The sequence below is a fragment of the Hordeum vulgare genome, chromosome 5H (genome assembly GCF_904849725.1).
Source record: "Hordeum vulgare subsp. vulgare chromosome 5H, MorexV3_pseudomolecules_assembly, whole genome shotgun sequence".
NCBI classification, from domain to species: Eukaryota; Viridiplantae; Streptophyta; class Magnoliopsida; order Poales; family Poaceae; genus Hordeum; species Hordeum vulgare.
Genome location: NC_058522.1, coordinates 320521028 through 320530219, shown reverse-complemented (window position 1 = coordinate 320530219; position 9192 = coordinate 320521028). Strand labels below are relative to the sequence as shown.

The window sequence follows — 9192 nt, the reverse complement described above, 5'->3', positions numbered from 1 at the left end:
TGCCTCTGGCAAAAAAACAGAAACACGTCTTTCCCTTCCAAAAGGCACGTCCATGCCTCTCGTGATAGCAAAACCGTGCCCCTAAAAGAACGCATTTTTTAAAAAAATTACGTCGTCCAAAAGCTACGAAAGACCGGTAAAAAGCCGAAATGAAAAAAAAGAAAAAAACCAATCTAAAAGGCCGAAAACACGTGCGATTTTTTTTTTAAAAAGCAAAATTCGAAAAATCGTTGAGAGCGCGATACGTAGCAGCGGCTGAAAACGTATAGGAGTGATTATTAAGAGACTTTCGAAGGAATGCTCGCTAACTAGTTGCTTGCGGCTTTGGTTGTTTGCAGCCCAGCGGCTGCATCTGCAGCAAAGCTACTAAGATGGGCTAACATGGGCCAGAGAAGGCCCATAGCTATCTCCTTCTCCTCTCCTCTGCTCTTCTCCAACTCGGTGCTCAACTGTTGTGTTGCTTGCTCCCCTTAAAAAAAAAAAAAACTGTCGCCTGCTGCTGCGGATGCTGCTTGGGCTCTGCTCCGCCCTGCGCTCGCGTGCCCTCCTCCTCCCCCTGACCCCGCCGCCTCGTACGCGTACGGCCACCCTTCGCCGCCACACTTGGCCGCGGGCCACCTCCTCCTTGTCATCTCCGCCGCCGCCGGAGATGGAGGCCTCGACGTACAAGTTCGGGCCCTACAGGATCGACGCGAGGGAGGTCTTCCACGCCACGCCCCTCTCCTACGCCATGGTCAACCTACGCCCCCTCCTCCCTGGTAAAAATCTCTATGATTGCCCCAACTTTCCCTTGTCTAATTTCTGTTCAATTTTCACTTCCACCTCAGAATCACACTGTATTTCTAGGGATTGTTTGTGATTGTATTTAATTTTTTTTTGGTCTGACGGAGTCACGGAGATGCCAATGGTAGATTATAAATCACACTTTAGGTTTCCAGGGCTGGCACAATTTTTTTCGGTACGATTTTGTAATACTTGGTGTAGTTAATAATTGCAAGTCTGAATCACAATTATCGCCGATATCGTCTGAGTAGCACATGCACATTTAAACCCTAGCGATGTTGTATTAACATTGTGCTCATTCATTTCTGCGACAAGGAATGCGGGACGGAGGGAGTATGTATTTGTAGTATTGCAGCTAGTATTTATGATTACGACTTTATAGATCGCGGATATACTATTTTGTGTTATATTAACATGTCCTAATCTTACACTGCAGGTCATATCCTTTGTTTTGACATAGTCATCACCGAGATTTACAGTTAAACACTGCCGACAAGCCTGGAATCTCTTTTTTTGTCGGACTGTTCATAAACCTTGTTTCGCTTGCTTGTTTCTGAATTGTGTCCAAGGTGCATACATATAGGAAACACATACTAAGATCAGAAGAATTATGGTAGTATATCATTCTTTCATTTTGCACTGATCTCTAAATATGCATGGATAACGTAAATGTGAATATCAAGGATGTCAGAAAATTATGCTACGGTTAGCTATTTATATAAGTGAATGGTTCATATAAAAATTGCCAAAATAGTTATCTCTTGCTCGAATCTGTTTATACCTGATGGACTCGTGAGTGATGACATCGTCATTTTTTTATGAAATATGATCTTTACCGTTGTGTCCATCACTTCCTACACCGACAAGTTCACCCAAAAGCTTATCCTCTCGAGGAAAGGCAGGAAATGTACTCATACTGCAACATTTACTGTGCTACATATACTGATGGTATAATACTTTAACTCGAGGTAGCTATCCATTATTGCCCCCTTTGCCGTCCCGTGGTTTGCAGCTTTCATAGTTCAAACTGTAAAACGACTACTTACACTGTATGCATTTTTTCCTTAACAAAACGTACATGTCCTTGTGTGCCCCAAGCGTGAAGTGAAACGCTTTACTGATCTAAGCACTGGCGAGACAAGTGATTTATGGGTCACTGCAAAGGAAGTTGGTGTACGGCTTGAGCAGTACCACAAAGCTTCTTCGCTTACATTTGCAATTCAGGTCAACTCACATTCTCGCTATATATGTACTGATTAGCTTATGCTTCCAATTTTTATATAATTAGTTCATCCAATTGAAAGCACATGATGTTTGGATTCTGCTACTGGGGTTCAGAACAAAATAGATCACGCTAATCACCTAAATTACACCACACTGCCATATGAGGTTCCTGTTGGTTCTTTCGACTTTTACTCCAAATCTTCTGCTGATTTGATTACCTTGTTCGCCTTTTACCTTATAAATAACCTATGAATGAAAAGGAAACATTTCCTTATTGATAGCTCTTTTGGTACAGGATGGTCCTCAAGCTGGCCAAACAGTTCCGCATGTCCACATCCATGTGATCCCCAGGAGGAAGGGAGATTTTGAAAATAATGATGAAATATATGACGCGGTTCGTTGACCACCCATTTTGCCATCCATATAATTTCTTATGAATTTTTTCACTAAACCTACCATTTTCCTTCGTAATAGATTGATGTGAAAGAAAAAGAATTGAAGGAAAAGCTCGATCTGGATGTTCAAAGAAAAGATAGGACCATGGAAGAAATGAGTCATGAAGCTAACGAGTACCGTGCTCTTTTCTCCTAGATGTATTTCTTACAAACTGTTTTCTAATTTTTCACTCAGTGTTTTCACTGAAATAGACTTCTGGACTGTTTGTTCTGCATTGTTTTTCGAGAGTGTAGCAATGGATATTTTATTTTCCACTGACCTGGTGATGTCGAGTCTTAACTGATGAGTCTGAGGTAGTGGGTTACTTATGTAGTACTTATGTGATAATAGTTGTTCCTCTCAAGTTATGGCCTTATGGATATTGATGGTTTTAGGTTTATTGATCGCAAACATGCATGAAAAAACACAGGAGTCCGAGCCTTACAATGCCTGCCTTGTTTGTTTGCAAGGTTTAATACATGAAAAAAGTATTGTGGGCAAATTATTTATTTATGAGATGTACAAGAGACTAAGAGAGTGGCTAGATTGTAGCAAAAATGATATATGGTGTTTAGACATTCTATTGCAGGGGATGTAATAGCTTCCTAGGCATGGAGCGTTACTGTTTTACTTCCTCCTTCCTAAATATAAGTATTTTTAGAGATTTTACTATTGAACTACATATGAATGTATATAGAGATATTTTAGACTGTAGATTTACTCATTTTGCTTCGTATGTAGTCCCCTATTGGAATGTCTACAAAGACTTATATTTAAGAACGGAGGGAGTGCTTCTCAACCGAAAAGCATTATTTGTTTTACGTTTATGATTATTCCATGAGTGATGAAATCTGCTATTATCAGTAGTAACCATACTATAGGCAACAGCTCTAGCATGGACTAACATGAACTTTTAATACGTGGAAGACACTGAACTAGGCCTCTTGCAGATTGTTCTAAGGATATACTAAGAGTTGCAGTTGTAAACTGGCATCACGAATTAATATGAACCAACTGGGCACGCATCATTTAGTTTCAGTTTACAAATTGACTCAACATTACCCGTGTAACATTTAAGTTGGTGAAAGTCAAATTTTCTTGATATTACTTTGGAAGGTGCATTAAGGGTTAATACCGCACAGAGGTGATAGTTTATTTGGGTGGAAGTATTCTGCTCATTTTAAAGCCTAAGATGTTACAGCTGATACATTGCACAACATTATAGCAAAACTGAATTTGTAATACTCGATTCAACATATTCTTGATGGGGACAGGAAGGGCTGTATGATGTTACGTGCTTATGTGCTAAAGCTTTATTCCCTGAGCCGGCTAAGCATTTAGCTTGTGCTTTGCCGAAAGTGGACTCTTCACTGTTATAAAATGTTTATTAGCAAAACAATTCCATCGTAAATCCACTCATAACCTGTCGTGAGTTGAGCCTGCCTTGTGCACACAAGAAAACCGAGTGTTTGAAGCTTTGTTTTTCCTCTCATAAAGCATCATGGCATCAAAATTTCCTTGCGATGGTCGAAAACGTTTCTTAGCTCCGAAGGACAGTAGTAGATCCTTTGAGGGTATTTGATTGATTGAATTTCAGCGCTTGGGTTTCTTTACGCGTCGTGGAAGAAAGCTCAGGTAACGGCTGATTTGGCCTGCGGAGTCGGGGCAACTTTTGTCCCTTTCATCTTGTGCATATTCTGCCTGTGGAGCTTGTGCGACTTTGGTCATTTTCATCTTTTTACGCTGCATGCCAAAGAGGACCTTTGTTCTTGTGGCCGCGGAAAGAAGGCTTTTGTCTCTCACCGGATGCCCCTGGCTGGATGCCACATGAATACATGATAGGATGTGCTGATGGAGAAGAATATTTCTGCCTTGTGTTTGCTTGCTGTGCGTGCTCTGGATTGCAATTCGCCACACCTGCTGGTGTCTTTGCCGAGCGGTGAGTGGTCAGTGTTGGATTCGTTGCCTCTGTACTAGGTAACCTGCACCAGGTAATTTCCTCCCCGTCGTGGTCGTGTGTCCTGGAGGGCTTGGCAATGGCATTGGCATGCCAACAACTAGGGCCGTCGCTTTGGCGCACTTGCTTGCCCATTTATTGTTCGCTTGCTTGGTTGCCCCAACATGTTGGTTGGAACGTGGCCTAGGTCTCCTCCTCCTTCGGCCTTGTTCGATTAATCCTCCTCCCAAGGGGGTTGAAGGAGAATTTAACTTGTTAGGGATTTAATCTACTCAATCCCTGCCAAATCCCTTCCACTTTCCTGTCAACCGAACAAGGCCTTCGGCAGATGCACGACAAAGGCAACCCATTTGGCTTGATTTCAGTGCTTTGGGTGTCCACTAATCCCACTGAATTTCTCAACTCTACTGGGGATGGAATTGGCATCCTGAGGTCACATTGTGCGCGTCAGTATATTTATTTTCTATGTAGGAGTATATTGCAAGGACTTTCTTTCCCGACCAGGCTCGACCATATTTTATCAAAGCGATTCTCAAGATATTTGATGCTCACATCAGCTTTTACAAAATGACATCAAATGCCACTTTGAGGCATGACGGTAATGCTACTATTTTACAACCCGTACAAATGACTAAAAACCACACTAATAAAACAGATAAAGAACAGCTCTTCGACATCACAATGTCCGGCGTTCGTGTGCCGCGGTTCTCCGACTCATCCAACCAAAGGACGAAAAACTCTTGACTGACGTGGGTGCACCGTCTCCGTCTAGCGCAGTAGCTATTGGTTACTGTGAAGAGCACGCCATTGGTGCGTAAGGCTTCCGGCAGATCCGGTCCATGACAACGACAATGGCCATGACCGTGGCGGCGTCCACGCCCGGCCGAACGACCAGGCTGAACACGTCGTCGCCGAGAGCGACGGGCCTGGACGACGACGCCACCGCCGTAGGTCCACCGGCTTTCTTCCTGAGTATCCGCGCCGCCTCCTGGCCGTCGCTCCGGGAGATCTTGCAGCTCCTCCTGGAGAAGCAGCCCTCGACGCGGTAGCCCGGAGGAGGGGAAGGCGGGGCCCGGCAGCCGCGCCCTGACGTCGTCGCCGTCGAGGCCGATGACATGTGGACCTCTGCGTCGTCCGTGCTCTGCAGAGCGGTGCACTTCCGCATGGAGAACAGCTGCTGCGGCTGCGGTTGCGGCACGGAGGAGCTCCTGTCCGTGTCCGGGCAGCCTTCTTCTCCCGGTGCAACTCTGTAGCAGTTCCATCGGTCGTGCAGGCTAAAGATCTGTCACGAGCAGAGAGAGAGTAGGAAGTGTTAGCGACCAGACGCAACGTTTTATGCTGATGCTGTGTTGTTGTGATCATGCCTGCATGCATGGTAGAGTACCTGCGGCCTGAGGGAGAGGAGAGGGGCGCCGCGGCCGTCCATGAGCAGCAGCTCGCCGGCGAAGGCCTTGGGGCGGCGGGCGTAGTTGTCGACGCGGAAGGCGAGCCGCCCAGCGGAGTCGTAGACGGAGAAGCCGTCGGTGCCCTGGAACCCCATGCTGGACCTCTTCCACACCGTGTACACCGCCGGCAGCTGCCGCTCCGCCGCCGTCCGCGCCGCGCGGCGGGCGCCGTCGCCGCGATCGGAGGGGTGGATCCTGCTCATGCTGGTTGCTCCGCCGGCGCCAGAGAGAAGCAGGCACATATGATTCTGCAGGCTGCTGCAGGTGTGCGATGGATGGATGGATGGATGAATAGAATGAGATGGCCGGGAACCAGTGTGGTGCTTGGCTCTTGATTTGTGGGGCGGGAAGCGAGCGAGTCGATTGCGATCGGCGTACGTGTGCGTGGGCGTGTGGAATGGATGGAGCGAGGAGTAGGGTGTCGTGAGGGGGCGGGCGCTGGATCGAGGATGACTGCGGATGGATGGGTATGGAATGGAATGGAGACCTGGCTTGCATGCAGGCTGGACAACGAGTGCGTCCCAGTATTTAAGGCCGGTGTTGCAAGCCCGCAACAGCCACCAGCCCGTTAAAGCCCAAAAGTGCCGTCTCCGGCGCTGCATGCCACCCCGTCCAGTGGAGACAAAATATAAGGCATTTTTCAGCTGATAACCATTTTGTTCTAAAAAAACAGGTAGCCACTTTTCTCGGTCTACTGAAGTGCCACGTATCTACTTCTAGTGAGACTGCTTCTCGGTCGTCGGGGTTTTGGGTTTCGATGATGGGTCCACTTGCAAGGGAGTTGTGAATAGTTATGGTAATGCACGATGTATTGATCGGTGTAATGTGCACATCTCTATTATTAAAGGGGATCTACCGTCTGTCGTGATAGTTCAACCTCGTGCCATCCACGATCCCCTTGCTGCCCTCCACCCCACCCTCCTACGATTCCCTCTCTTTCCGCATGATAAAAGGAAAAACAAAACAAAAAATAAAAGCCACGACAAAAAAAAACAGCCACAACGTCCCGCATCCCACGTCCAACAACCCCCTAGCGCCTCCTGATCCCATATCGCTCCCGAGAAAATTCGCCATCGCCGTCCCTCGTGCTAGCTGATGGCCAATCCCAGATCCCTTGGAGCTCACCACGGTCCTCCTCCACCATGCGCCCGCCTCCTCCCACGGCTGTGGCCCGACTTATCCTCATCTTTCTCTCTCACTATCCATGGGTCGGCCACGCCGGCGCGAGCGCTCACCCTTCTAGCGCTTGATCACCGCCCACGCATAGATGATGGCGTCAGCCGCTTCATCGAGGTCGACGAGTCCCTCGGCCCCAGACCCAACCCTTTCGCTTGCCTGCATGAGTGGCTCCGTTCGTGTTGATGGGGTCGGTTACTAGATCTCGATCATCCGGCTCATCTCCGGCGAGTATGGCTTTGATGTGGACGTCGCGTCGGATAATAATAGCGCGGTCCCATAGCTAGCTCGTTCAAGTCTTTGGTCGACGCCGTCCTGCCGCTGCTCTCTGTGCCGGCGCCCACGCCGCACTGGTTATCATCCCCTCCAGCAACAAGGTTGTCATCCCCGCTCTCTCTATCTTTCTTATTTTATTTTCACATCCTTGTCACAAAGCTGCTCTGTGTTGCTATTGTTGCATCAATGAAGTGACATGTTGTTGTTGGATGAATAAAAGTGAGTTGCTGATTTTTGAATAACATTGACATGCTTGCAGATTCTTGTATGTGCAGAAGAATGATAGAATTGACCTTGTGCACTGACGGTTGTATGGATGTCGCTGGCCGTCGCCGATCAAAGAAGAGTGACGCTAGACGATGTGGGGATGCCGTACTCGGCCGACAACATGCTCCGGGTCAAGACTGGGGCAACCAAGGAGAAGAGTTTGCTCATCGAGGTAGTCATCCTACCTGTACATTCCTGGCTTCACAAGAACCTGGACTGGTTTGATTTGATAGTTGTGGTAGTGTTGAATTTTTGGATGCAACATTTGTTTGGCAGTTCTTTACTCCAGTGGATTCGTTTAGATAGAAGTAGGAGAGCAAGAAACTAATGATATCGTTAGTCTAACGACTAATGTTTTATTTTACTATCATCGACCAGCTTGGGAATGTGAGTGCATATTTTTTAGTGTGTCTGGCTTCAATTTTTTGGTTTTGATATCTACCTAGCTTTTAAGTGACTACTATTCAAGGGAATTTCCATGTTTGTGATATAATTTTCTATAAAGCAGAACTGTAAGAATAACCCTAGAACCATCTTTACAGTCTGATGTTAGTTCATAATAAAGGACTTACTTGTACAAGAGGAGTTCAATAGTTAGCTTTTCACAACTTAGTTAGGAATTGATGCGTGATTTCTAGGTATAACTCTAGTGGTCGTTGCATTATCCATTGATACACATGTTTGATCACCATTGCTACATAGAATAGCATGCCATTGATACGTACAATTTAATTAGTATTTCACCGGTCAGTCCGTCCACCCGCGAGCCATGAGATCCATCTACCCAGTTGTTGATGTTTGTTTGCCTTCTGCTGCTATTTGTTTGGATTGGGGGAAGCTAGAGAGGCTTGCTTGCTGCTGTGTAAGCTACGTGAGAGAGAAAAGAGGACTGAGAGATCACAGGGATGCAGTGTACATATGAGCTTGGGGGGGGGGGTAGCAGGGCTATGATGTCCACTTGATGGAGAAGGCTGAGTGCAGGGAATGTTTCTTGCTACTGCTACTACGATTGATGTGTTTTTTGTAATATTTCTGATGACCCGCTCCTGTGTGGGACTGAAAATTGGGCTGGGGGAGTTGCAGTTCAGTTACCACCCGCGAGCCATGAGATCCATCTACCCAGTTGTTGATGTTTGTTTGCCTTCTGTTGCTATTTGTTTGGATTGGGGGAAGCTAGAGAGGCTTGCTTGCTGCTGTGTAAGCTGCGTGAGAGAGCAGAGAGGACTGAGAGATCACAGGAATGCAGTGTACAGATGAGCTTGGGGAGCGGGGGTAGCAGGGATATGATGTCCAGTTGATAGAGAAGACCGAGTGCAGGGAATGTTGCTTGCCACTGCTACTGCGATTGATGTGTTGTTTTGTAATATTTCTGATGACCCGCTCCTGTGTGAGACTGAAAATTGGACTGGGGGAGTTGCAGTTCAGTTACATTGTGGTACAGTTGAGAGTAAAACGGAGGAAAGAAGCAAAAGAGAAAGGATAAAAAAAATCTGTGGCAGAGAAAAAAGTCATTTCCTTTTTGTACTATCCACATCATTAGCAGCAGTTTGGGACAATCCATATTGTTAACAGTACACTCCCCTATGTACAGTTTAGTGGATTGTTCCTACTTATGTGAAAAGATTCACG

The 9192-nt window shown here is 46.5% G+C and overlaps 2 protein-coding genes across 2 annotated transcripts; one reads left to right on the top strand and one right to left on the bottom strand.

Annotated features, from left to right (window-relative positions):
- The first annotated feature begins 463 nt into the window (after nt 1-463).
- Nucleotides 464-2951, top strand: LOC123397820 (bifunctional bis(5'-adenosyl)-triphosphatase/adenylylsulfatase FHIT-like). The gene is made up of 4 exons (XM_045092352.1): nt 464-760; nt 1861-2007; nt 2303-2401; nt 2482-2951. Exons 1-4 carry the CDS (start codon nt 506-508, stop codon nt 2596-2598), a joined length of 618 nt encoding a protein of 205 aa, XP_044948287.1. The 5' UTR covers nt 464-505; the 3' UTR covers nt 2599-2951.
- Nucleotides 2952-4914: 1963 nt separating this feature from the next.
- On the bottom strand, nt 4915-6793 carry LOC123396485. The gene is made up of 2 exons (XM_045091406.1): nt 5784-6793; nt 4915-5681 (listed from the first exon to the last, which is right to left on the bottom strand). The coding sequence occupies exons 1-2, from the start codon at nt 6444-6446 to the stop codon at nt 5187-5189; spliced, it is 1158 nt and encodes a 385-aa protein (XP_044947341.1). The 5' UTR covers nt 6447-6793; the 3' UTR covers nt 4915-5186.
- Nucleotides 6794-9192: the final 2399 nt, after the last annotated feature.